Consider the following 27,149-nt stretch of genomic DNA (forward strand, 5'->3'; position numbering starts at 1 on the left):
CTACCGGTTCTGGCATCCACTCCCGAGCAGACTGGTATTACCCCTGAAAAAGAGAACTATCAGAAACCGAGGTAAGAAAGAGGGCTGAATGAGAGCTGGCAGGGTGAATTACGGCTCAATCGTTCACATTGATAGCCTCAGAGATGGGGGAATGGGGATGGTCATAGGGCCTAAAGACATTCTCCGCATTTCTTGATACATGTCCAGAGTAGTAACAATACCCGGCACATAAACCCCTGGTCCAGGATCTTGATAGGAATGAGATAATGACACAATACCGATTTTACGCATCGGCCCCTCCCCCACTCTTGCCACTTACGATAAGCGGCCGGATCTCCGATCCAAATTCAACAGCGTCCTGAGAGATAAGAGTGGGGTAACCAGCTTCGGCGCATGTCTGTTAACCTCCCACTGCGGGCGTGCCTTATCTCATTGGGTTGTACGGGCGGGCATTGGAGATGTTCGTTATTTTCCAGGCATGGTGGTGATGGCATCGGACTTTCATATCCGAAGAGGGGAAGCGTCGACTTCGGCAATCTTGCAGCTTGAAATGAGCCACTGAGAGCCTCCTGCAGCGTTTGGTTCGGACAAGAGGAGTGATGTGATCAATTCCACTCTTCTTACTGGAAACATCTTTTCAAATTTCGGGTCTGATACGTATTGGTTGCTGCATAGTCGGGATTGCTTTGTATAGAAGTCAGCTCCCGCATCTGGAGGTGCGGAGTAGATGGGACACACCAGGATTTTAGGTTAAATCGCGGATTTCATCGGCAATCACATTCCCGTGTCTTCCTTGCTGCTGAACCACCAACTCGCTCCCTCTTCGAAGCTTGGACAGGTTTTTTGAACCAATAGTATTCTGTGCCATCATGTCGTCTCGTGCATCCAGAAGTTACCTTGTCCAAGAAAAGACACATCGGGATGACAGGAGCAAGCTACATGCAAGTTTCTCATCTTTTCTAGTTATTCGGTCGCTCGTTGTTCGTTTAGCTAATGCCTGATATCATAACAGGTGATTATTGTCGGGGCCGGCCTGGGTGGTCTGGGGGCAGCCATCTCAACACTGCTTGCTGGGCATGACGTTACGGTCTTGGAAGCCGCCTCAAACATAGGCGAAGTCGGCGCCGGTATCCAAGTACTTCCCAACGCAGCACGCGTTCTTTTCTCTTGGGGCCTGGAGGAAAAACTCGAAAAATATGCTACGAAGCCTCAAAAATGCAATTTCATCGGCTGGAAGGGGAACTTTCTATCCGACATGGATTATCACAGTTACGCAGCGGCAGCAGGTGGCTTTCCCTTTTGGGATTTTCATCGTTCTGATCTTCATCGATGTCTTCTTGAGCGTGCGGTAGAGCTAGGCGCGAAACTCGAAACAAACGCCAAAGTCGACAAATTCACCGTCGCCCCGGATATGACCACAGCAACCGTTTTTCTTGCCGATGGCCGAAGTATGACTGCTGATCTTGTCGTTGGGGCCGATGGAATCAACTCAAAGTTGAGGGAAGAGTTCCTATGTAAATCGGACCCGCCTCAGTTGACAGGCGACCTGGCATACCGACTCCTCCTCAACACATCCGACATGCTCAAAGACCCAGAACTGCGTCACTTTGTGGAGAACCCGCAAGTCAACTACTGGGTCGGGCCAGACAAGCACGCCGTCAATTACGTGCTGAAGGGCGGCAAATTGTTCAACATGGTGCTGCTGGTGCCGGATGATATGCCAATCGATGGCGGCAACACTTTGCAAGGCAATATCGACGAAATGCGTGCCCATTTTGACGGATGGGACCCACGAATCGGTAAAATGCTGCAGATGTGTGACGAGGTCCTGAAATGGCGACTTTGCATTAGGCCTGGCCTCGAGCCTACCTGGTCACACCCCTCTGGCGCTTTCACTATGCTTGGCGATGCCGTGCATGCCACTCTCCCGTATCTTGCCAGTGGTGCAGGAATGGCGCTGGAGGACGGCGGCGTTCTGGGCTTGTGTCTGGCTCGGTTGTCTGACAAGTCGCCAGCATCCAAACAAAAGGCGTTGAAGATTTATGAGGACTGCCGGCGAGAGAGGACCGAGAGCGTTGTCCGCCGTGGCACCTACAATCAATGGATGTACCACCTTCATGACGGCCAGGAGCAAGTTGAGCGGGATGCCAAGTTTAAGCAGTTCGGAGACATGGATGAGAAGTGGCTGAGCGGAGAGTCGCCTGTTTTGCCGAAATTACAAGAAACCGGTGATGATCCATTTCCGTGGAGATACCATGGGGTTGGCCGATGGTTGTTGACGTATGATATGTGGGAGGACATTGAAGCGAAATGGCCTACAGCTCTGACTTGCTCGTCAACTTCGAGCGACCAACCTCCTCGAGCAAGTCTGTAAGCGTTAGCTGTTAATTGTAAGATTCAAGTTATAGTGTTGCTTGTAAGAAGTTCCAGTTTTAATGGCCATATTAATCATGCAATGTGTTTATAAGCTGTGTGGAATCGCTCAAATGTACTCGAACATAGACAGTGGTCTTTATCTACATTTCTCCCTCTCCTGTAAATTTCTCTTTCATAGTACAAGTCAACGACCATTTGGGAGAGGCTCGAGAAATCTGTAGCTGATAATCACGAAAACAATGACGGAACTTGCCAACAATGTACACTCCCTCTGTCTATCGATGTTCATGTGTCAGAGTAGTGAAACAAAGTTAGATCGAGATGAGCCTAATATACTCAGGTTGTGGACTGCATAATTGGAATCACCAATGATATTTGGAAAGGGTACAATCAAAGTCGTAGCAGTAAGTCAAGTAGAGGCTTGAGTGACATGCAGCACTTTTGAGGGAAGTTGACAGTTTATGCAAGTCATTGAAATTGCCTGACTTATCTATCATCATGAAACGTTAAGATGCATTTCTAATTCCTGATGCCATATCCAAACAGTTATTGGGCGGTGGCAGTAATCTCCGAGTTATCAACCTTGTAGAACTCATAATCATTGTATCCCTTCTCAGGGGGATTCGCTCCATAAAATGTGGATCGGTCATAAGGGTTCAATGACCAGCCATTTCTCAGCCGTTCAACCAGATCAGGGTTAGCGATGAAGTGTCTGCCAAATACAATTGCATCGGCTTCACCACTCTTCAGCTTTGAAACAGCATTCTCGCGGTTGAAATTTCCAGCAGCCAAGAATTGAATGCCTGCAGGTTTCAAAATGTCCCTGAACTGAGTCAGGTTGTTGGTCTGTTTTACTTCCGAGCCGGATCCAGCTAAGGATGCAAGCTTCTGTTCCTCATCCAGAACCTCGTCAAATCGTGGCTCGATCCTGAGTTCAAGTAATGTCAAGAGTTAGTCTCTGTATCTTCACTTTGGCTATAGAGCAGAGTCAACTTACATGTGCACATAAACTGGCCGCTGGCTTTCCGGCAACTCAGCAATACGCTGGCAGATTGAAGACCAGTGCTTGTTAGGATCACTATCCCTCGTGCCTTGGAAGTAGTTGTAAGGGGAAAGTCGAAGGCCAACTTTCTCTGGCCCAATAGCAGTAGTGACAGCCGACAAGACTTCAAATAGGAACCTTGACCTGTTCTCTACTGAACCACCATACTGGTCGGTGCGAGTGTTGATGTTATCGTGGAGGAACTGTTCAAGGAGATAACCGTTGGCTCCTGTTTTACTTGTCAGTCAAACATTGCATAGCTGGTCGCGACCTTGAGTAAGGTTATTTATACCATGAATCTCAACACCATCAAATCCAGCAATATCGACTGCTCTCTTCGAAGCAGCGGCCCACTCGGCCGTCAATGCATGAATCTCCTCAACTTCCAAACCCCGCGGGGGTGCATCTTTGCACTCAACCCCGTCCAAATATTTACCGTCCATAGGCTGGCTACCGGAAGACACAGGGGTTTTGCCTCCTCTCATTCCAGCTGATGAGGCTCTGCCAGTGTGCCAAAGCTGCACAAAGATAAACCCGCCCTTAGCGTGCACGGCATCCGTCACCTTACGCCAGCCTTGCAACTGCGAATCGGTAAAAACACCAGCAACACCAGGGTACGCACTAGCGTCAAGGCAGATATCAGTGGCCTCACTGATTTGGAGACCACCGGCACTGGCCCGTTCGCCGTAGTACTTAGCGACACGCTCACCAGGAACATGAACGCCACGAGACTCATACTCGCTTCTCATGCGGGTGGTCGGTGCCTATAGTTAATTAGCATATACTTCTTGCATAAAACAAGGGGCACTGAATAGTTCTATCTAAATGATGTTGACATACTTGCACAATACGATGCTTGAGGCTGAGGCTACCAAGCTTCGAAGGAGCGAATAGGACCGTGTCCTTGAGGGCGGCAAAGGCCGGGGGAGGCGTAGTTGCTTTAGGCATAGTTCGTTACTATTGGGGAATGATGATCGATAATAGATTATCGCTTTCCACGTCGGATAGGAAGTATTCTGAAGTAGTTGTGCACTAATAAGCCATAAGCATTGTTGGAACTGCCAGGTTTTGAATAGATCCGCTGAGGCTTGAACAAAACTTGCAAAGTTACAAGCCTACCGTTCGGTAAGTGAGATTTGCCAGTTTTCGAGATCGTCGTGTTGATCTGTGACTGCAAGTGCACTAGCACCCCAACTCTAGAAGTGGGAGTGGAGTTGCCCTGAGTTGGGGTAGTGGGAGACGTATCTCGGGAGTGGGGGACAATTGTTATGTACCAAAGGGTGATGCGCAGATTGCCTTATCTGGACAACCAGGAACGGCCAGTCCACTTCATACCATCAACTGATTAGTATACCATGCGAGTTACATTCGGCAGCCGATAAGCTAGTTCAGGGGAACTCGGGAATGCGGGAGGCTGCACCCTTACCCCCGCATGCTTGCACATGGAGATGGAGACATTATTCGTGGGGCAGCAATCTTATTCAAACTAGGTATGCGATAACGGAAAGACACAGCCTTTTATTGGATATGCCATGTGCATTACACTTCTGTTGGCAAAGAATGGAGGTATCAGAATGCTAATGTAATGCTGTTGACCTGTTGGGTCACAACTCCATATACTCCTCACATGTTTGTAAAGAGACTAGAAGTTGGGGGCATGAGGAAGAAACCAATTCTTCAAAAGTTTTCAATTGGAATATCTAGTTCTAGTAGTAATATGAGCTTGGCTGAATGTAAAAAAAAATTTCAGACTTAACAGCTAGAATTCGCCTCTGATCTTAGGACTTGGCGTTGAAAAGAGCAACCTGCTACAGCAGACTACCAATGGTTGTTTCAGCAACACCTGTGAAATACAGCGAACCAAAAAGTGATTGTACGAACAGGGGGAAGTCTCCTGACCATGTAATTTACATCAGAATAGATCATGTGTGGAGTAAGTTATTGTCTAATGGAGTGAATAATCTCTATTGTTTTGTAACTTCTCTCCTAGAGTAGCGATATATCCCCTGTTATTAAGTTTTCGAGATCCAAGCCAAAGGAAAAGATGCAATCCGTCCGCAAATCTAACAATTAAATAGATGCATGCCCGTGAGTCTCGTAGGGCAGGCCGAAGCAGAAGACGCCCACTAAAATCCATAATGCCGCGCTGGCATATATTGGCACAGTAGTATATCCAGCATACGTTGAGATAAATGATGCGACTAGGCCACCGACTCGAAGAAGAGTGGCGGCAATGCCGGTGCCAGTTCCACGGACAGGGCCGGGGAAGGATTCAGGCGTAAATGCGTACATGACGGCATATTCTGCAAAGTGCTTGTTAGCAAACCCCTGTGTTATGTCCAAGATCTCCAGCCACCTTGGGAGCAAAGATGTTCCAGAAAAATATCGGATGCGAACTTCAAACTTACCGAAGTTTCCGAGGATTGCGGTGGCGCACTGAAAGCCAATGTCCGCTGCTTCTGTGCCAACGGCCGTGTAAGCAAAAAGGAAAACTCCTGTCAGAACTGCAGATGCAGCCATCATCCAACGGCGACCAAATCGCGTCTCAACGCAGAATCCAGCGGCTATCGGCCCAATCACTCCGGCCGATGATACAATGCAGTAGATCATGTAGGTATGATCAAGAGACGTGTTCGTGGAGTAAGTTGCCTTGGTCTCCAAATACGACGGAATGAAGGCGAAGTAGAGAGGGTAGGCCACCCCCACGGTGAGCCAGATAAGGAAAGTGACTGCTGTATGTTGGGCCATCTTCCGACCAGCAAACAGTTTCTTGTAGTTGTCGGCATTGTAGTCTCTAAAGCTCTCTTTCAGAATCTCCACATAAGACAGTCCAGCCCCACGCGTGGCAACGTCAGCATCCACAGGTGTAACCGTGCTGCTTCCGCCATCGTCTGTAGCCAGGACGCCGCTGCAACGCCTGTCAATGGCCTGAAGCATGTCGAGAGTGAGTGTCTCTGGGCGACCGTTGTATCGGGCAATGTAGTTGACGGCTTCGACAGCCTCGGCGTCGCGGCCTTTGGAAATGAGGAACTTCGGCGACTCAGGGATCTTGAATGCGATAATTCGAATTAGTCCGAAGGCAATAGCGATGCCACCGAGCGTGATCATGAGGTAGCGCCTATCACAGAATGTTAGCCAGGTTCTCGGCCATAATGCGTAGAAATCTACTAATGTCAAACTTACCAGCCCATGTTGTCCTGCATTCGGCAGGGAGCGTCAGTCGAGGGACACGCAAAGTGTGCCAAAAACACCCAAGCCAGGAGAGACACAATGACCTGTCCCAAGTTCCACCACGCCGACAGGCTGACGAGCAGCCACTGATGGGTCTGTGGTACGAATTCGAGGAATACGACACTGTCGACAGGTACATTGCCTCCCGCTGCTGTGCCGATGATCGCCCACAAGACGCAAAATCCAGTGAAGTTCTGAACTCCGGCTACCGCGCAGGCAAAAACACCGCCGTAGAGGATTGTTGCATTGAAGGCTGGTTTGCGGCCAATCAGATCGGCCGTGGTACCCCAAAACGAGGCGCCAACAATAAGACCGACATAATAAGCAACGGAGCTGAAGCTGAGGCGTGCAATATCGGTAAATTCATTGGAGATCGGCGGTCGGATCGCCGTGATGCCTTGGGACCAGAAATTATCGACGATCCAGCCGAAGCCGTTGACGACGAAGAGAATCCATTGAAATCTGATTGACGCCACGGCGCCGGTTAGCACTTCTGCAGATCACATTATGATCGAATGCCGAGGTGGGACAACTCACTTTCCCATGCCAATCTCTCCCAGGTGCTTTGCAATCAGCTCTGACTTCAGGCGGTATTCCTCGTTCACAGCACCCTTGTAGAAATCACGGATGGCCGAATCCGCGCATGAATCAGCTTCGCCATTCTGGACAGAGCCAGAGAGCGTTTGGGTAAGGCCTTGCTCATTCAGACCCTTGCCAACGCTCTTCTCGCTTGGTGTAGACATCTTGAATAACGGTGTTGTCGCAAGACAAAAAAACAATCCAAAAATTGGGCTCTGCTCTCACGAAAGAAAGACGAGAAGCCTGGAACCTGAAATCCAATGACACGAGCTTCGCAGGGCGCTGGACCCTTAGCTTTATTGAGACAAGGTTCACCAAGGAGCTAGTAGCCGTTCAACCAAAGGTCGCGAGAGTCCAGGGAACTGGAGCCAAGGCCGAATGGAATGGGCAACACGTTAGTAAACCACTCCACAGCTGACATAGTGAGGTACCACAATGTTCCAGGGGTTTTCTGGGGAGAGGGACAAATCAAGGGTCCTATTCTGCCGGGGCGATCTTCACCTCAGCCTCAAGATGGAGATATGGAGATAAAGCTGGGCTACTACTCGCCTGCGCAGATGCATATCAAGGGATCTATCTCCTCGAGCTCCCCTCTACCTGTCACCGACGGTGTATCGCCCCAATGGAAGCTCTGGGATTAATCCTAGAGATTACGGGTCTCCACCCCCACTTTGGAATGCAAGACCACTTCCAAAACCTGACGACGGCTCCATTCCTGCTGGGATGCTGATTCTGTCTCTCCAATCACCTCGACCACGCGCCGCGTCGAGCCGCGTTTTGAGTTCGGAAAACAGGGAAACCAATTGAAACCCTACGCCGCATTAAGTGCTGCGATGATTTCATAGCTGCGGGTTGGCTGCATTCCGGGGGGCACGCAATTCGAAAAAACCCATCTTAAAATCTCTGCAAAATCTCTGCAATTCCATTTGCTGATGACATAACAAAAAGAGCTCCAATGCACTGGTAAACAGACTAGAGCAGAAGCGGGGGGACGCACAAAAGGATAGTACACACTTCCAGTAAAGATGTGTTCCTTGGTACGCATGCAAAGTATTGTTGGCGGCTAGCCAGGAAGACTCTAAAATTGCGTTCATATTGTATGTAGAGTACGTACTGCCAAGTACCTGACTGCCTCTAGAATCACAAAGGCACATTTGACTCGTATTAACATGTGTTGTGCCGCTTGTGCTACCCGGCATGTCTCATTGCTCGTCTGCCTACAGCCCACACCGCTCTGACTACTACGTCAGCCCGCAGCAAGCGCAAATTAACTATCCGGCGCTTGCAGAAAACCATCATAATAGTCGTCTAGCCACTGGGCTGCCGATTCGCCGGCGCCAGAAGCCGCATCGCACCAGCGACTAATTGACCCTACATATCCATCCGGTCGAACGACAACAATTGCAGCTTCGTCCGGTGCGAGACCACCCAGCCACTTGTCGGTACACGACAGGCCCTGCGTGTCTAGGTGTGCCACATCATCCAAGTAGACAGTCCAACCACCCTTGGAGAAGAGAGGTGGCAGAGAGGCGATTTCGAAATTGTTCTTGTCCGTAGATGCTGTTGGAACCCGAGTCAGCAAAGCACGGAGAAGCACATGGGCCGAAACTATCCACTAATTGGCTAAGGAAAACTGCTCGGAGCTTCCTCCGGCGGGGGGGAAGAGGGGGAAAGAGGGGGGAAATTGAAAACAACTCACTTATGAGTCCAAATGTGCAAAGTTGGCTGACCGGAGTGTATCTCTCGGGACGCACATGGATATCATCAGATCGTTTGGCTCTTGGCTTAGCCTCGTACGACTGAGCAGCAGCTCTCGATAGACGTGACACGAGAGAAGATGCAGATGCCACGGCGTTGCTGAAGCTGCTCAGGAACGAGGCCCCAGCACTGCTGGAGACATTGTCCAAAATAGCATAAACGCGGAACTGTCCCAAAATTGGGATGTCGAGCTGGACATCAATTGGACAAGCATCGATGTAGCGCGTCGCCTTCGCAGGTGGAAGGTTGCAGCCCGGCTTTGCAGCGCCCTGCGTGACATCTGCACGTCCCCGATTCAGCTCATTTTCACTGTACTCAACACCAACGCCTGAGATAAAACGTGTGTTTGTCTTGAAGTTTTCGGCAAGCCGTTTGGCGTCGCCACGTGCGATCTCGTTGGCATGTTCAAAATCGAAGTTGATAAGATCGTGCGCAATCTTTTTGCGCTCCTGCTCATATGTTCCCAGCAAAACGCCCGGCTTGGCCAGCCCGCGCAGGCTCAAATTAAGCTTCCACCCAAGGTTCCAGGAGTCGTGAATGCTTGTGTTCATGCCCTGGGCAGCTTTCGGGCTGTGGGTGTGGCTGGCATCTCCGGCAATAAAGGCGCGTTGGCTCGGGTCTGTGAAGCGTGCTGCAACGCGCTGGGCGACTTGGTAGTTGCCAAACCACTCCACCGACCGCCACTTCAAACTGTATGGTGCTAGGATCAATCGTGCCTGGTTCATCACAAACTCTTCACCCAGCTCCTTTGAGGAAGTTGAGGACTTCATTTCAATGTAGAACCGGGTCATGTTGCGCTCTCGTGGGATGATGAGAATGGACCCGTGCTGTTCCGAGAAGACCACCGTCTTGCTCCAGATGTCTGGAAAGTCAGTCTCGAGTTCACCATCGAGAACACCCCATACCGAGGTATGTGGACTGCCTTGAGCATATGTGTCGGGGATGCTCTTTCGGACAAGAGAACGTGCGCCGTCGCAACCCACGAGATAGTCTGAGATGATCCTCGTCGGGCCATTTTGGTGATGGTCACAGTCGATCTGCAGAGACCCGTCGTCCAAAGAGCTGTATGTCCGGAAGCTGTGGCTGCGCTTAACCTCAACGCCACTTTTTCGAAGGTCATCAATGAAGACGGCCTCGATCATGCCCTGGTGGCAGAGCAAGATATAAGGTTGCAGCAAGTCCACGACAGATGCCGGGTAGTGAATTGACCGGCTTAACCGATGCAGGTTAGCTTCACTCGAGCTTTGCCACATGCAGATGTCGTGAACCTTGACACCGGTGCGGAGAAGGTCATCGCCCAAACGGAGCATCTGCAATGTCTCGATTGACTTGGGCTGAATCCCATCGGCGCGACCGACGGTTGTTTGGTCTGATCTCTCGTCAATGACTTCGACATCTTGTCCGAACCTCGCCAGCAAAGAACTGGGTAGGTTGCACTGTTAGCACCGAGAGACGGCATTCCGGAGGCGGTGGGGCACGAACCCGAGCATCAAGCCGGCAGGACCGGCTCCGACCACGCAGACATCGGATTTCCCCGAATTTCCATTCGCATGTTCATGACTGTGTCCATTCGCGGCGCCATTTGTCTGCGATCCCGCAGCCGCAGCTGAAGTTGTCGTCATTGCAAGGCGTGTGCCGCTTGTTCAACTCCTACCGGCGTTACTAGATATTCGTAGGCGAAAGTGTGTATGTTAAGATGAGGTATGGTGAATTGGTTGGTCCAAGTACGTATGCAACGAGGATATGCTCAATTTTCCGGTATAAAAGTAAAGGAAATCTGGGGATGGATTCTGAATCAATGCCGTGTGAGGGTTTTCATCGACTCATTTCACCGAAATGGTTCGATGTTCGGCTGATGTTGGCGCAACTCAAGCTGCCTCTTCCATTAGAACATTGTTGTTTCCTCCTAAGCTTTGCCTCTCAGGGATAGGACGAATACGCTTCAACCTCAGCCGATGCCCACCACCTCCCACTCTCCAACCAACGCAGCTACCATATCAGCCCCAATCCCCCACTTACGGGGGTCGCAATACAACCTGCGCTAGCTCGCTCGTGGGGATTTGGTGGTAACCCGCGGGGAAAAGAGCAAAAGCCACCCGGTAATCTACTTCTCCACCGATAAGCCTGCTTCGGCAACATACCGACTCAAGCCCGACCTGTAAGCTCCGCCTACCGGCTTCCCTCCAATCAATGTTCTCACGGCATGCGATATTCGGCATGCGATGTTCGGCATGCCGATTCCCTCGGCGCACGCATGCCTCACCAGTCAACCGACATTTTTCACAATCGCATTCAGTCGCTTTCTCAAGGCAACTTGTCCGCGTATCAACACTATTTATTTACATTTGGATATTTTGTTGATCTTTGTTCAAGTTATTTTTCAAGTCTAGCCTGAACAATGGAGCACGTAAACGGACAAGTTAGTGAGACCTGGCGGGATTTAGTTGCAAGAAAGCGACAGCTCCAAACAGAAGAAATTGCGGCATTTGCCAGCAAAGAGGAAGATGGTGGAAACATCAATGAGATCACTCATGTGGCAGATGCCGCTGATCTTGTGTCTATGATATCGCGTGGCGATGTCACAAGTGTGGCTGTTGTCAAGGCCTACATAAAAAAGTAAGATCGTTTTCCAGTCGCAATACAACCCTCGTTCTCGAGTGTGTGCACCATTCTGTTTCTTTTAGGTGTTTGAAATTGGCCTCCTAACAAATTCTGAGCACAGAGCTTCGCAAGCACATGAGAAGGTATGGTATCTATCCCCAAAAATATGGCAGTAACTAATTGTAATTTTATTTAGACAAACTGGTAGGTGAAATTAGTTGGACGCAGCGTGCCAACATCATCGCAACTACCCTAAAGTATCAGAGCTTTCACTGACATTATAAATTTCTGTTCGAAGCTTGACCGAGATATTGTTCCGTCATGCTTTGCAGCGTGCCGAGGAGTTAGACGATCATCTCGGTCGACATGGTACTCTAATTGGACCTCTGCACGGGATTCCGGTGACTTTAAAAGATCAGTTCAATGTTAAAGGAGTTGACTCAACCCTTGGCTATGTGGGTAGGTCATTTAAGCCTGCATCAGATGATGCAGTTGTTGTCAAAATGCTGCAGTCTTTGGGTGCGATAGTTGTCGCCAAGTCAAACTTGCCACAGAGCATCATGGTCAGTCTTAAGCATCCATTGACCAATACAGCTCCTTTACGAAGAACTTAGGGCTAATTACATGCCTGTTTCTCGAAAAGTGGTGCGAGACAGATAATCCTCTCTGGGGCCTGACAACAAATCCTATAGACAAGAACTACACTCCGGGTGGTTCCACTGGCGGCGAGGCGGCTTTGCTCGCATCCGAAGCTACCATGCTGGGGTGGGGCACAGACATTGGAGGAAGCATTCGCATTCCGTCTCATATGATGGGATTGTACGGTTTCAAGCCTAGCGTAGGTCACCTCACTGGATACAACACGTAGCAAAACGCAGTGACTCCAACAGTCATCATCGGCGATATGTGGCTAAACTATCCTACAGAGCGCACGCTTACCGTACAGAGGGGTTCCCGTCTCCACCGAAGGCCAGGAGCATGTCCCTTCAGCAATTGGTCCGATGGCTCGTACCCTGAATACAATTCATCTGACCATAAAGCATTTGGTTAATGGCAAGCCATGGGAGCTGGATGCTCGTTGCGCTCCGGTTCCATGGCGTGAGGATATATACGAGGAGATCTCATCTCGCCCGCTTACCATTGGCGTATTGTTTGATGACAATGTAGTCCGACCTCATCCGCCATTGACACGAATTTTGCGATCCGCCGTCGAAAGCATCACTGCAGCTGGCCATGAGGTTTTGGAATGGAATGCTGGTCTTCATGAAGATTGTATCAGAACAATGGTCCGTAAACGCCGGTTTTCGGATTGTGCGATCTTGCTGACCTTGTGCAGGACCTCTATTATACGGCAGACGGTGGTGAAGATATCCGTAACGATATCTTGGCTGGTGGCGAACCATTCATACCTCACGTTGAACGCCTAGTCAACCGTGGCAAGCCAATTTCCATCTATGAGTACTGGCAACTAAACAGGCGCAAATGGGAATTACAGCAAGCTTATTTGGAGAAATGGCAATCCATTCGGTCACCCAAGACTGGTCGCATGGTGGATATTGTGCTAATGCCACCTATGCCGCACACCGCCGTACCACACGGCGGGTGTCGTTGGGTCGGATATACGAAGATTTGGAATTTCCTAGACTACCCGGCGTTGGTAATACCTGGGGGCCGAGCTTCCAGAGAAGACCTCAATGACCCTTGGACAGCCGAGGCCAGGGGTGTAGAAGACGAATGGAACAAGACTCTATGGGATGACAATAGAGAAGACATGACATCGCTTGGCCTGCCAGCAGGGCTTCAGATTGTCGGCAGGAAGCTGGAGGAGGAAATGGTCCTTGCTGCCGGCAAGGTTATAGATGATATTTTACGAGGTAAAAGCATCTGAGTCGAACCTCTACTGCACTTTTCGGATCTGTCGAAACCGCTAAGCCGTATCCTTCGAGATTATTGTATTGTATGTTACAGAACTTAAGATATTGCTCTCTAGACCATGGGGAGGCTATCCCGATGTATATAAGCTGTTATTACAGCAGTACAATTGCTTCGATAAACTAGATTGCCGACACATCGTAAAGAACGGGCCTATGAGTCCCTAAAATGTGTTGTTTTAAGTATGGATCTGAGGCGCATGTTTAGTTGCAACCCACAGTCATACAAAACAGGCGGAGTCGAGACTCTTGATCCCACTTTCAGACAAAACTGACATACACTTGTATTTCAGTGAGTAGAACAAGACTATATACGAGTCAAGGGATCACTTGGCATGATCCAAATCAACATCGTGTAAAAATGTTCAAATTTCGTTTTCGATTAATTGCATGTCAATTATCTAGGCTTATCAAAGGACATTATATATACTTTCTATCCCTACAAGCTACGATTGTGTTTTCTTCCAGTCTTCGTATTTCTTCATCACCTCCTCACGACTAGCAGGCATCAATGCCCCTTGCGGTGCAGGGTTCTTGGACTTGAAATGGTCGCTCATCTTTCCCATGGTCAGCATCTGCTTCCATTACATTGCGGATGAAGAATGGGGGCGGGTCACTTACTTCTGCCATCGTTACCCACTCGACACCCTCGTGCTTATTGATGTGCTCGATGATCCGCTCATGCATCAGCAAAGCGTGGGGTCGCCCCGAGGCATCCGGGTGGATTGTCATGGGGAATATGAACTCGTCTATCCTCGCATCAGCCAACCATCACTACCATGTTTTAAGAGCGATATGTCGGATAAAACTGACCGTATTCTCTGTAAAAGTAATCAAAGTGGTCCCGCCATATGTCTTCGATATCTCTGTGTCACACCCGAATTAGTCATCGCCACGGTGTTGGAGCAAACTCGGTCCAGCGCCCAACCCTCACCTTGCATTCACCCAACCGTGGGAATTAGGAGCGTTTTTCATGAAAACAAAAGGCGGTAAATCGTCCAACAGCCAGCTTCCGGGGATCTCAACGAGGCCGGTTTCTTTGCCTTTGATCAGGGGCTTCATCCACGTCTCGGCCTTTTGCGTATAGTCAATCTTGGTCCAAGAATCACCGGTTCTCAGCCAGTAGGCTTGACAATCGTCATGCAACATTGAGTGATCATACTCAATACCGTAGCTGAGCAGCAGTTCGGTCCCTTCTTGACTAGTTTCCCACCATGGCGCCACGCTGCCCTTTGGAGGCTTGCCGCCGCAGAATTCTGTGAGCATCTTCCAAGTCTTGTCGAGAACATCGCGCTGTTGCTCCGGCGTCATGTCGACGGGGTTCTCGTGACTATAGCCATGAAGACCAATTTCATGGCCTGCATCACGCACCATGGCACATTCCTCCGGGAAGGACTCAAGGGAATGGCCGGGAATAAACCATGACGCCTTTATGTTGTACTTTTCGAACAGCTTAAGAAGCCGGCGTGTACCAATTGTCCCAGCCCAGATTCCTACATAGAATCGAATTGCTCCGGTTAGTGTTTGTTCATGGGACCAAGACGGAAGGACAAGGATGCAAGGGAACTTCGCCTACCTCGACTGATGTCACTGGTGCTATCTTCACCGCCATATGAGCCCAGCCAACCCGCGACGGCGTCAATATCCACGCCGTAACTGTTATGGTCATATTAGCTAAAGGTTGTTACTGTATTTAAATTCTCTCATTATGGCGTATTACCCGACAAGAACCTTCTTCTTTCCCATTTTGATCTGTTGTTTTTGAATATTGGTTTTGCAATGCAGTAGTCTCGACTTGACGTGTATTTTGTTTGAAAAGTAGTTATTGCTCTCTTGGGATGGTTTTGATACCGCATTTTATGCCAACAGACTGTTGGTACAACTCTTCAAACTCCCGTACACAATGGACTTGAAAGCTCCTCCGTCTCTCGGGTCAAAATGGATCCTCCTCAAAGCTGCCCCGCATGCGAGGACTTTCCCCGCAATCAGGGGTGAGCTTTCCATGGTTTCCCGAACGGCCGCGTCTTATCTACTAACCCCCATTGTTGTCTGGAGTGTTGGTGGGCTCACGCAACATTGTCGGCGCTCTTTGCGTTGGCGTCCGTGGGTGGCGCTCATCCCACTCTTGATTACGAGAGTGGTTAGGCCCTCCCCCCATTTTTGGATTCTCCCACTCCCACTTCTGTTGCCGCAGTGTCACCCACACCCATGCAAATCCCACTTACCCCACAATGCAACTGAGGTATTGGTTTCCTATCTCCCTGACTGGAGTCGAAGTAACATGCAACAACCAGCAGATCTAGGGTGGCACATGGGAACAACAGCTGCTCCGAAGCCTGAAACCGGCTTATCAGACTTCACAGTCGCCTTTCGTTCAAGAAAAGATCAGAACCATTGGTCAACGTGGAAATGACAAGTTGAAAAATGGATAGTCTAGAGTGGGATTAGATTGCCCCATGCCGAAAGGTACAGTAGCGTGTTAAGTAACGACGTCGATAACGCATGGACTGTGTAAGCATTGACATTTCACTCATCTGTCTTTGACCAGTTCAGCCGAATTTTGACTCTCAGTCCCAGTAGCCCTTCTTACTCAATTAGCCTTCCAATTCAAAGTAGCATTTCTACCTTACGTAGCGAAATTTCTGATAGACACTTCGTTCGTCGGGGTCTCCTGGCTAGTATCTTCAACATATCACGGCAAATATTGACGAAATGTCCAAGGTACGCTGCGATGTCATGAACTCCAGTCAACCAATATTTTGCAAGTACTACAGAACACAATGAACTAACAGCCTTAAGTTCTCCCTGAAAGGCCGCGTGGCTGTCATCACTGGTGGTGGCCGAGGCTGCGGATTTGCCTTTGCCCAGGGGCTTGCTGAGGCCGGCGCTGATGTCGCCATTTTTGATCTTATTGACCCGGAGCCATTGGCCTTTGAACAGCTCTCCTCTGCCAATGGAATCCGGGCAAAGGCATATGTTGTCGATGTCACATCACTACCAAGTATAGAGAAAGGTTTTGCTGCTGTGGCAGAGGATTTCGGAGGCAAGCTGGACATATTTGTTGCTTGTGCGGGCGTAAACAAAAACGTGGAGTTCCTCAACACAGAGGAAGAAGACTTTGACAGACTTTATGGGGTCAACTGCAAAGGCCTCTACTTCTCTGCCAAGCTCGCTGCCAAGGCAATGATTAACAACGGGACTAAGTGCGGCAGCATCATCTTTGTTGCTAGCATTGCTTCATACATGGCTATCAGGTCACAGCGGTCAACTGCTTACTGCGGCACCAAAGGTGCTGTACGGGCCATGGTAGCGCCTATCGCGGCGGAACTGAACCAATACGGCATCCGAGTCAACTCTATCAGCCCCGGTTATGTGAGAACGGAGATGACGGCACCGTTCCCAGATCTGCTCGAGGGCTGGAAGGATGAAATCATGAACGGCCGGGTTGCAGAGCCAGATGATATCAAGGGTGCTTGCGTTTTTTTAGCAAGTGATGCTAGCAAGTAAGTTGAATCGATTCTTGCGCTCGGCGGGCAAACAAACAAGAGAACTGACTTTTTCAAAGGTACTGCCAGGGAAGCGACATCTTAGTAGATGGGGGTGTTACTAAATGGTAATGGATTGTTTGACATGCACCATACCCAGATAAATTAATATGAACTTCACGAATGAGCCATTATGTGTAATCGGATCATTAAAACCTCATACATTCATTTGTGGAAACTTTTGTCGCTGCCGCCGTGGTAAATGACTTACTATTCAATGTGCCTTCAAAGATATTGTTCTACCCTGGAACTGTCTTGAGGTCTTTGCAGCATCTTGTTTCGTTGGTAAACATGTTTAACCATACACTGTAGATGTTTAATGCTTTTTCTTTGTCAACAACCAACACTATTTCAAATGACAACCTTTGCTGTAGGCTTGAATACACAGCATTATATTCAATATTGTAAGATAAGTATACACTTGAGACGTCTCGTGAGTGTTTCAACCCATCATATCATAGTGTAAAAAAATATGGGAATGGTGAGTTATGGATGATTGGACACGGAGACAGAACGTTTACAGATTGGAGGCAAAAGGTAATACATCAAGGTCTGCGTGCCGATAGCATTTGTATTGGGGCTGTCCTTCCAGATATGTGCGTCAGTATCCCTGCTGGGGCGAACTGTTAGGAGGAAGTAGATGCTCCCCAAAGCACATTTGTCTATGGGTCATAATCAAAGACAAGATCAGGGCTCGGATGGTCTCGACTGAAGAATGAATTGTACAATTGAGCAAAGATCAAAGGAATAAAGCAATTCGCCGAGGCTCAGCCACATCACATTAGCCTCAAGTAACTGGAAGATCAATGCAATGGCGTGTATGTCGCTGGGAGTAGAACATTAGCATGTCTCGGTTGACAGCTATCTTTGATCTAACAATCGGAGCAACTTGGAGCATGGCTGTAAGATGCAAGATGAAATCTATTTGGAAATGCATAAAATTTATGAGTTCGTAGGCATCTTTGAATTGGGTTATATTCGAAGGTGGAATATGCCCTTCGACCACGCGCTTCAATTCCAATATCCCCTGCAATGCATGCTTTGGTGCCAATATAACGTACAAAACCATATCATTCGAAAATTCTCTAGACACAAGCCACCGTTTGAACGCAGCTGTCGCCTCGCTTAAGACCTTTGCAGGAATCCTCGTTGGCCTTGGTGGCCTTGTCGTCAAAGGTGTCCGTCTTTCCCCTTGGACAGACGCCAGTATTGCCTGTACAGAATAGGTTGTTGCCCTGTTGGCAAACCGAGAGGTAGTTGGCAGTCTCATAGGTGGTCTGTGCAGAGGCCACGGCGGCCATGATGCTACCGAGCACAAAGAAGGTGGGGAACTGCATTTTCGTGGAGTAGGTTTGTGTATGGTCTAAAGAGAGATATGTTCTTCTATATTTTTGAAATGTCGATACTAGAGCGAAAGAGACAGTTTGTTGGAACGGTTGACAGTAGTAAGGAGTGCTATGGTATCGGCCATTGTGGGAATTGTTCCTTTCTTTATATTGTTATCCTGCTCGCCTAATCGTCTCGTTCGATTTTCAGTTGATCCTAATAACGTCCCTGACTCGAGCTGTTCCCTCGTGGCCCCTTGGTCTAAGCGTTTCCGGGGTTGCCGTCGCGGTGCGGTCGCTGTGCCGCTACCCGAGAACCCCCCTAGAAAAACACTGTATGTCAAACGAACTCTACATTTCTGGCGTGGCATTGCATCATGCGTTCCGCATGAATTAAAAATTACCGGCCACCTTTCGATTTTTGTCTCAGTTATCGGCACGGCCCAGTCTCAAGTTGCTTAATCAGACTGACATATTTAACCTTATGATATTACCGAGGGCCACGTGGAAAGTTTGTTTTGAGAAATGTGATGAACCCGCTGACTACGTGCCGGTATGTGGTTAAGGTGAGGTGGAGTCTGCGCGGTGGTGGGTGAGCAGATTGTCCGTCTCATTTATTGCACAACTCTTTTATAAACCCTTCGGGACAAGGCTAGGTTCAACCTTGAAGCGTCAATTAGATATACCTAGGTAATTGTCCGATGGCGACTGTGAGTCTGTAAACAAGATCCTCTCCACTGTCTTCTCTTTATAATTACTCGTATGTCTTTATCGACTATGGCATTTTTCTGTGGAAGAAGGGGCAAAAATTACATCGATATTGGCGTGTCTGGTTAACTGCTAATTTTTACCTTGGGAAGAAAAAGAAAAAAAAAACAAAGGCAGCATGTGATTTTTAAGCATAAGCGGTCACTTGGGCAGTGGGAGACAACAACAATACTGAAAGAGGTATCATGTTATGTGCAATGTGAACAATATTCAAGAGGACTTGGTGTCCATTTTCGTGATACTGCATTGGCTAAAGAAATTCTTAGAGGAGAATGGTACAAATAGTTCAGTTCTAACTGCGTATCTAAACAGAGAGTTCGGCTACCCAGCGTGTTGCCACACCCTAGAGGATACAAGCAACAATGGTTTTAACCACGGTGTCTTCAGCTCGGGTCAAATGCTCTCTTCAAGATTCCCTTGCAAATTCTTGTAGACTTCCACGTCGAACATGGCAGGATCGAAGACAGACGCACAATCTTCAAATAGACAGGCGGGTTTCAGAGCAACCTCGTGCTTTGTGTACTGGCTTAGTCCTTGGCAATACCCATTCCGGGGCCAAAGATCACAAATGGTTTGAAGATCGTCCTGGTGAATGGCAGAGGTACTCAGGCCCATCAAGTCCTGTCCGGAGCCAAGGGCGACTAGAGCAAGAGTCAGACGGCAACGGGAGCTGAAGCCACGGAACTCGATTGTGTGCCGCGCTATAGACTCGCACACCTCGTCGGCCCAATCCTTGAGGAGCTGCTCGGGTCGCCCTTCTTCGTCAACAAAATTGTCCCTTTGCTCCAGGATCCACTCTCGGGCCTTAATACCACCCCAGATCTCAAGAGATAACCGACTCTTGAGTGCCTCTCTTGAGTGAATGCCCATCTCGTGCATCACACACGCAAGGAAGATGAGCTCTCGGTCAAATCCAAGTTGCTCGGCTTGGATACCGGAGTCCCAGCCAGCGTATCGGGCGATTGCCAGGGCGAAGGCATATGTTCGGAACGAATGGTTGGCAATCCACTGTGGATTCCATACGCGAATAAACGATGCCGCTCGTTGGCAAATAGGAGTTTCCGGGACGTTGAAGAAATCGGGCCCAAGGACTATAGGTTTAGGTCTCTTAAGAGCCGCGAGTTGTTCGACTAAAGGAGTAGGAATAGCGTTCATAGTGAGCGTGGCCAATTGAGTGAGATCACGTGTAAAAGAGATATTGTTGTTGACTTTTCAAGTGAGGACATATTGCATATGACACCGCTCATTTTATACTGAGATCTCAAGCGAAAGACCAAGTCTTGGATCACCATATGTTAGTAATATACTCTAAAACGTCGATTTGCGACATATTCGATACTACAGCGAAATCAGGATGACCTCCCGCCATATTGTGATGTTCTCCAATCTCGGGATTCCAACTCAGTGCTTGTGGGGACGGTCTACCATGGTCGGTGATCAGAATTGGAGAGAGATAAATATCCCGCAAAAAGATGGGGTCATGAGTTGAAGGTTAAACCGGGGCAAGCTGTAATTTTGACAAAGCTAGATTTGAATCTTTTTGCTCATGACTTTGACTCAGGACTCCAGATGTGTAGCTTAGATTATAGTGGCGTCTAATTCGACAGAGCTACTGAGGTCATCATTTGACAAGTGTATATTAACTGACAGAAGCCTAATGGCAGCGAACTATAGCTGACAACACTAAATCGAAATGCCACGTCTTGGTGAATTAAGGAAAATACATCCATTCCGTGGTCATGGTCATCTCATGGAACTTTTCGCCCTTCTAGGGCTAACCACCACCTACTCGTTCTTTTCAGGTTAAAAAGCAACATATGAATTGGTTAGCAACAAAACAGGTCACTCTAAAAAGCTACTTTAAGTCAAATCCTGCCACACAGCGGCGATTGTGCATCGGTTTACAAATATTGTTATTTTGATCCAGACACGAGGCAGTTTTCTTTCTAAAAATGAGAAGCTCCGTACATTGTAAATTTTACTGAGTTTAAAATGCGTTTTATAAATTCTTTTAGGCTGTCAACTCCGTATATGATACGTCCTGAGGAGCAAGCTCACATGCCTTCGCAGCTTCCCAAAGTTGATCTAACGAATAAATTAGCAACGCATACATATGTCTCCTACGGCAGTTTGAGGCGCACCTGTTAACTTCCTGATGAAGTCGAAACCAATCGAAAATTTCTCCAGTGCTCTGGCGGCGGTACACAGTCCCCTCTGATATTGATTACGCATTGAGCTGTTTGAAACATCAGAGAAATCCATTGCCGGGATAGCTGTCTGAAAATAAAACATCATCATGAGAGTGTACCCGGCCAGTAAGCCGGAGCAAGCGGCAGGTACCACTATAATGTGTAAGCCTGTTTCATATTTCGTGCAGCCTTAAAAGAAGGCGGGGATGTTTGCACCTACCCCGGTGTCCCCTTTCTTTCAGTTTGTCGAGCTCCGTGGCTATCACTGTAGCCGACTCCAGGCAGATTTTCCGAGAATATTCTCTTGCGAATGGAAAGACCCGAGAAGCTTTCTCGCTTCCGCGTGACGTTCTCAGCGTCGAAGGACCAGAATAACCTTCGGAAGCATCCGGTGGTGGGAGCGATTCAAACCTATTTAGAATACTAGGATGCTCTATCAGGGCATGGTACCTATGCAGTTTGATACGAGCACTGGACCTGGTTAACCTATCGGAATTCAACGCCAAAGAACCACTGTATCACACCTCATCAACTTTATGCGCGTCATGCTTAAAAGGCAAGCTGCAAGCCTTGATTCTGACAACGAGTTGGCCGTTGCCAATTCGTGATCGTTTTCCGCAGGAAGACCCGCCAATTGATGAGCGATGACATCCTCAAGATGGCCAATATTTCTTCTGAAAGAGGGTATAGAAGTTTCGGATTCGAATCCTTTGACGAGAGCAACTAGCATAAGCGTAGCAGCGACTAGACTCTCCTCGGAACGAGCGAAGTGAATCCACAACTGCGGTGGTTAGTAGGGCAGCTTGAGGCTATTGGAAGACTTGGAGAGATACCGCTGAATCGCCGGAAATTGCAGGATATGGTACACGGGCATTGTTTACATCCAGAGCGGGCGTAGGAGGCTTCCAAGTGTAAGTAAATATGCAGGTGCATGCGCTTCCCCAGTGAAAAATGTGGAATGGAAACCCAATAATCCTACCTTGCAGCTCACAATTGAAGCGTGACATATGCATAAGTACTAAAGATTGTTCGTTCTTAGCCACAAAAACTGATGGATTCATCGAGCATCGGACATAAAACCTACAATCATCCACCACGCCCGTCGCCAGGATTCGGAAAAACGATCGTCTGACTCAGAGATGCCATATGGAGTAGTATCCATCAAGAGTCGGTATGATCTACTCGCCAAGAGAGTCATCTGGTTGATGTTCCCGCAATGAAGATATTGATACAGACTCAGTACGCAACAGGCCAGAGGGGCCTCAAATTTCTGAGGCACAAGAGGATGGAAATCAGACGCTACCGTAAGTAAACTCGAGGCTGGGTTTGCCATGCAGGACGCAACCTCCACGGCCTCGAGTGAAGATTGAGCCAGACACTGAGATAGATCGCTTCGGTTTCGCTGCTCATCTTCATCGCAATCAACACCATCTTTACGCTGAGGTATTTGGGTTATAATGGCCAACAGGGCCAATATGAGAGGCGAAGATGGCTCGTACACGGCATTGTGCTGCTCGCGCACAGCCCCAGAGCTTGTCTCGCATCTTGACTCCTCTACCGGCGGAGGCAGAATGGGGAAGACAGGGTGTAGCAATTCGTAGTATGCTTGTAGACTGAAGCGAAACAAGGCGACGCTATGGTTAGCAAAGTGTTTTCCAACGTCTGCATAAAGCTTTCCCAAAGGTTTAGCCATGAATGGAAAAGTAAACTTAACTTACACGTCAAAATCGGAATGATAGCCCCGGACGAGCTTTTGCCTTGAAGACGCGACGGGGATGACTGGATCGCAACTGCCAGCGCGCGGGAATGAAGGTATACTAAAAATATCGGCGAAGAAACTGTCAAGATCTTCCTCCGAGTTTCCACGGAAAATATCGGTGAATTGAAACGCTTCAAGATCATCATCAAAGAGAGGTGGCAGAGGCCCGCCGTAAGCTTGGGGCGGTTCATCGGCGTTACTCAATAACAAATCCCCAAATTCGTTCTGATCAAGTGTAGATGATGTTCGTTTTTGTTCAACTATGCTTGGAGGCCTTAACCCTCGGCGGCTGGCCGTGAAAATACACTCATCACCCTTACGTAGACACTGCAAAGTGTCAATTGTCAAAGCTGGGCTACTGATGACGACATGAATCAGAATGGACGAACTCACACGGCTACATGGGCTGTCGCCACTACATCGAACTCGAGATGTCCTACTATTTAGGAATGATGGGTCAGGCAATGATGACAAGCGGCTTGGGAGTATTTCCCAACATACCAAGAGATGCATGCAGACTTCGCTGGTGGTATAGTAAATCTTTTTCGGGGAGGCCTTTTGTCAGGCATTACGACAGTCTTACTTCTGTCTATTCAGTTGAGAACCCCAGATATGATCGTCGCTACTGTGGCATCAGCAAGCGGACTATGGTAGCTCTATCTTTCGCCGGGAGACGCCGTGGAGACAGGCGGACCATGAGGCAATGGCTGAGTCCGCGGAAGACGTCAGGTGGTGCTAGCATAGCCGAAAACCTTACGTAGTGCACGTAGTCTTTGTCATCCTCCCTAAGGGCTTTGCATGACTCGTGCAGAGCAGCATTGTGGGTGGGCAGAATACCGATATATTGGGGAAATTGGAGACCAATTCCCGACTTCTCCAAACAAACAGCCCGCAGAGATGGATGCCAACGGAAACAGGCCGCACATTTGTCCTTATTGTGGGAGGAGATTTCGCAAAGTTGAGCATCTCCAGCGACATACCCGCACACGTAAGTAAACCTTCATGTCATCTGGCCCTAGTTCGGAAACTTTGTATGTTGTTCTGTCACTTCAACTCTGTGTCCGCGGACACACAAAGTCATGACGTTCGCTGACCCAATGTGGTTGTCTATGGGTAGATACCAAGGAGAGGCCTTACGTTTGCGAATGTGGAGCATCCTTCGCCAGGCAAGATTTGTTACAGCGTCACCGGCGTCTTTCTCACGAGCGAGTTGGCGCCTCATTGAACAAGAATAATCTTGAGACACCGGACGCTACGGATGTCCAGCCTAGAAACACATCCTCCCCCAGCCGCGCTGCGACCTTACCAGAACGGCGCCCATTTAACAGAGTAACAGACTCAACTGTCGAGCCATCGAATGAATATGGGGGACGTTATCTTTCGCTGAAGGACGCAAGGAATAATACCATCCCTACACCGGAGCGTACCTTGCCGATACCTCCAGAGTATCACAACCTAGGTCGGTGCCCCAAACTATACGAGAAGACCTCTCATATCCCCAATTTATTTACAGTTGAAATAACCAGGCTCCTCATTTTTGGACACTGGGGCTGATTTGCCTGTATTGTTCCAATTTGAAACTTTCTTTCGTCACAGTGGCCTGCAGCAAATCAGTGACGGACTGCATGCCACCACCAATCATCGCGATGGGCACCAAGAGAATCTAAGCAGACAAACATTGCTTCATAATGTGGCAGTCGATACTGGTTCGACTTCTTCCCTCATGATTCATGACGCAACAATGCCAACGTGGAGTATGGCTCTTCTTCGTCAATTTTTGGAGGACTGGCGATCACTTCCGGGTCGAGGCGCCTCGTCTTAGCTATTATATAGGCTGACATACTCGTCTACAGTATCAGATGAATCAGACGGTTTGTGGGAAGTTTATCGACAAGAAAACCCAGACTTTGTACTACCATCCACCCAAACCCGTCTTCGATATATGAGATCCTACCACAAAAGCACCGGCATTGCCCTAATACATCCAAGTGCCGCTGCCAAAAGCCTGCATATAGCGTTGCGCACTGCCATATTGGCCATTGGCGGATTGTATTTATTTGAATACCGGAACGCCGAGGTATTCTATAAGGCCAGCAGAGATTTACTGCTCAAGATTTGGACTGCGTATCCTCGGACAGAAAGGAAAACAGAGTAAGATTCCATTGGTGGCCCGAGGCTTCAGAGGATCTATAAACCCAAATGTTGACATTTCCGTAGAGATGCTTGGCAATTGGTCAATTCCTTCTCGCTGCTCATGGACTATGTCAAATTAAAACAACCACTCGGCCTTGTCGACGAGCTTGGTGTTCTTCAAGCCGGTCTACAGTTCTGTATTGAAATGCCCGCGGATCACTCACACGACACGTTAGCGGGCGTTCGTAACATGATTGTCCAATCAGAGATCGTTCGAAGAAGCCAAATAACTGGATTCAACAACTTGCTGAGTCTTGCTTTCATTTTGGGACTGCCCTCGGAATCAAATATGGTCGACAAGCAACTAGAGCTTCCTTGTTCGCCATCAGTCTGGGAAAGGCTCTGCGAAGAAGCTCAAGGGGAAGACGAAACATTATCATCGCCGCAAATCAAAAACGCAATTCAACTTTTTGATTCGCTAGTTCAGCAAACCAATGAAGCCGCCACCACTCCAGTTTCGAACCTTTCCTCCTCTGACTTCATATACAGCAACGGGCCCACCATGCTTTCGCTTCTCATGCACCGCTTACGACTAATAGGCGAGGCATCAAAAATCCCCTCTTTGGCCAATTCAGCGGCTTTTGAGCAGGAAAGACTTATGTAAGTCACTTGCCTATAAGGTTTACCAATCCAGGGCTTCAATCCCGTCTCTAACAAAATCCTTTCAAAGCAATACTTTATCATTTTTCCAGTCAGCATTGAAATCTGCCGTAGATCGGGTACCGACAGATAATGTCGGCCATGCCCGACTTCAAGATATGAACTGCCTGTCCCACCTCATCCGTACGCGTATGGCTTTTCCCACTATCTCATATCGCAGGGAGATTCTCAGCACGACAGGTGCATCAAAACTCGCCGAGTTATTGCATGGTGAACTTGAGCAACCCTGGGTAGTTCCCAACGACTTGCTGTGTGTGGTTGAAGACTGCGTCAATATGCTGGAGAAGCCTGCGAACACTGGCATTGTTTTTTTTGTTCGACATCATGCCAGCACTTGGAGTCTGGTGTCTGTAATTTCGGTATTCGAATCAGCCGTGCTTCTGAGCAGATGGATATTACGCTTCGCGGCCGAAACTTGCTCTAATCAAGGTTAGTCAACTCCGTCAAGTTCTCCTTACTGTTTATATCCAAGCTCATCAAAGAAAATGCCAATAAGAATTATTCAGGAGGCTCCAAACGCTCATCGCGATGGCTTGGTCCTCGCTGGATGGAGTTAATGACTTGCCTGAGAACCCAAGTCCCCAAGTTCTTGCTCAATCAGTGCTAAGGTTCTGGGGTCGCGTTCTTGAGTCTCTGGATAGTAAAGAGTTTGCTCGGCTTTTGGGTTCCGCCCTTTCTACACATGCCGGGGTGTTGGAGACTACATAATTGAATGGAGTACATAACTTATATGCAGTAGAACCATTGCCAAATAGCTCTAAACTCACATTGTCCTCCATCAATCATCGTGATTGTCTCATTCACTACTGAGACCCATGAAATCGTCACTGCTGAATACACAAATGTTCAATTGCAACTAATGTCGACATGCACGGCACATGGCAGGTCAAATAGACTGGCCCAGTTCGAACAATGGCTACACTTCATGTTCGCCTCATCGCAGTGTCACCCTCATTTATATCAGCATCTGTATGGCATAATCCACTAATCATTGTTACGCCGCTCATGCATTCTTTATAAAATTATTTCCTCCGTGTTGTGTGTGTGTGTGTGTGTGTGTTGTCTGTGTCATCCTTGAGAAGGGAGGGACGTTGGTGGTGTTGAGATCGCCGCCGCCTCCCCACTGTTTCTCCAATTCCCATAACCTTCCCGAGTTTCCACGTCCCCAAGTCTCCAAATCTCCAACTTCCCC

The 27,149-nt window shown here is 48.5% G+C and overlaps 9 protein-coding genes across 9 annotated transcripts; 3 read left to right on the forward strand and 6 right to left on the reverse strand.

The window, feature by feature from the left end:
* Window positions 1–869: 869 nt before the first annotated feature.
* Window positions 870–2,374, forward strand: EsH8_III_000302 (uncharacterized protein; the record flags this gene model as incomplete). Its single annotated transcript, XM_083262027.1, has 2 exons — window positions 870–941; window positions 1,013–2,374. The coding sequence occupies 2 exons, from the start codon at window positions 870–872 to the stop codon at window positions 2,372–2,374; spliced, it is 1,434 nt and encodes a 477-aa protein (XP_083122514.1).
* A 548-nt stretch (window positions 2,375–2,922) lies between these two features.
* On the reverse strand, window positions 2,923–4,366 carry EsH8_III_000303 (alkene reductase; the record flags this gene model as incomplete). Its single annotated transcript, XM_083262028.1, has 4 exons — window positions 2,923–3,304; window positions 3,374–3,647; window positions 3,711–4,182; window positions 4,259–4,366. The coding sequence occupies 4 exons, from the start codon at window positions 4,364–4,366 to the stop codon at window positions 2,923–2,925; spliced, it is 1,236 nt and encodes a 411-aa protein (XP_083122515.1).
* Window positions 4,367–5,488: 1,122 nt separating this feature from the next.
* Window positions 5,489–7,392, reverse strand: EsH8_III_000304 (major facilitator superfamily domain-containing protein; the record flags this gene model as incomplete). Its single annotated transcript, XM_083262029.1, has 4 exons — window positions 5,489–5,721; window positions 5,827–6,536; window positions 6,602–7,111; window positions 7,187–7,392. The coding sequence occupies 4 exons, from the start codon at window positions 7,390–7,392 to the stop codon at window positions 5,489–5,491; spliced, it is 1,659 nt and encodes a 552-aa protein (XP_083122516.1).
* Window positions 7,393–8,495: 1,103 nt separating this feature from the next.
* On the reverse strand, window positions 8,496–10,608 carry EsH8_III_000305 (FAD binding domain-containing protein; the record flags this gene model as incomplete). The annotated part of the gene is made up of 3 exons (XM_083262030.1): window positions 8,496–8,788; window positions 8,928–10,408; window positions 10,469–10,608. The coding sequence occupies 3 exons, from the start codon at window positions 10,606–10,608 to the stop codon at window positions 8,496–8,498; spliced, it is 1,914 nt and encodes a 637-aa protein (XP_083122517.1).
* A 776-nt stretch (window positions 10,609–11,384) lies between these two features.
* On the forward strand, window positions 11,385–13,475 carry EsH8_III_000306 (amidase signature domain-containing protein; the record flags this gene model as incomplete). The annotated part of the gene is made up of 5 exons (XM_083262031.1): window positions 11,385–11,602; window positions 11,886–12,150; window positions 12,231–12,425; window positions 12,514–12,873; window positions 12,924–13,475. The coding sequence occupies 5 exons, from the start codon at window positions 11,385–11,387 to the stop codon at window positions 13,473–13,475; spliced, it is 1,590 nt and encodes a 529-aa protein (XP_083122518.1).
* Window positions 13,476–13,964: 489 nt separating this feature from the next.
* Window positions 13,965–15,264, reverse strand: EsH8_III_000307 (polysaccharide deacetylase family protein; the record flags this gene model as incomplete). The annotated part of the gene is made up of 6 exons (XM_083262032.1): window positions 13,965–14,075; window positions 14,140–14,267; window positions 14,332–14,384; window positions 14,453–15,011; window positions 15,095–15,174; window positions 15,239–15,264. 6 exons carry the CDS (start codon window positions 15,262–15,264, stop codon window positions 13,965–13,967), a joined length of 957 nt encoding a protein of 318 aa, XP_083122519.1.
* Window positions 15,265–16,230: 966 nt separating this feature from the next.
* On the forward strand, window positions 16,231–17,135 carry EsH8_III_000308 (uncharacterized protein; the record flags this gene model as incomplete). The annotated part of the gene is made up of 3 exons (XM_083262033.1): window positions 16,231–16,239; window positions 16,318–17,021; window positions 17,084–17,135. The coding sequence occupies 3 exons, from the start codon at window positions 16,231–16,233 to the stop codon at window positions 17,133–17,135; spliced, it is 765 nt and encodes a 254-aa protein (XP_083122520.1).
* Window positions 17,136–18,148: 1,013 nt separating this feature from the next.
* EsH8_III_000309 (uncharacterized protein) lies at window positions 18,149–18,400 on the reverse strand (the record flags this gene model as incomplete). The annotated part of the gene is made up of 1 exon (XM_083262034.1): window positions 18,149–18,400. One exon carries the CDS (start codon window positions 18,398–18,400, stop codon window positions 18,149–18,151), a length of 252 nt encoding a protein of 83 aa, XP_083122521.1.
* Window positions 18,401–19,549: 1,149 nt separating this feature from the next.
* Window positions 19,550–20,311, reverse strand: EsH8_III_000310 (uncharacterized protein; the record flags this gene model as incomplete). The annotated part of the gene is made up of 1 exon (XM_083262035.1): window positions 19,550–20,311. One exon carries the CDS (start codon window positions 20,309–20,311, stop codon window positions 19,550–19,552), a length of 762 nt encoding a protein of 253 aa, XP_083122522.1.
* Between the last annotated feature and the right edge of the window lie 6,838 nt (window positions 20,312–27,149).

Source organism: Colletotrichum jinshuiense, chromosome 3 (assembly GCF_051148585.1).
Source record: "Colletotrichum jinshuiense chromosome 3, complete sequence".
In the NCBI taxonomy this organism is placed as follows: Eukaryota; Fungi; Ascomycota; class Sordariomycetes; order Glomerellales; family Glomerellaceae; genus Colletotrichum; species Colletotrichum jinshuiense.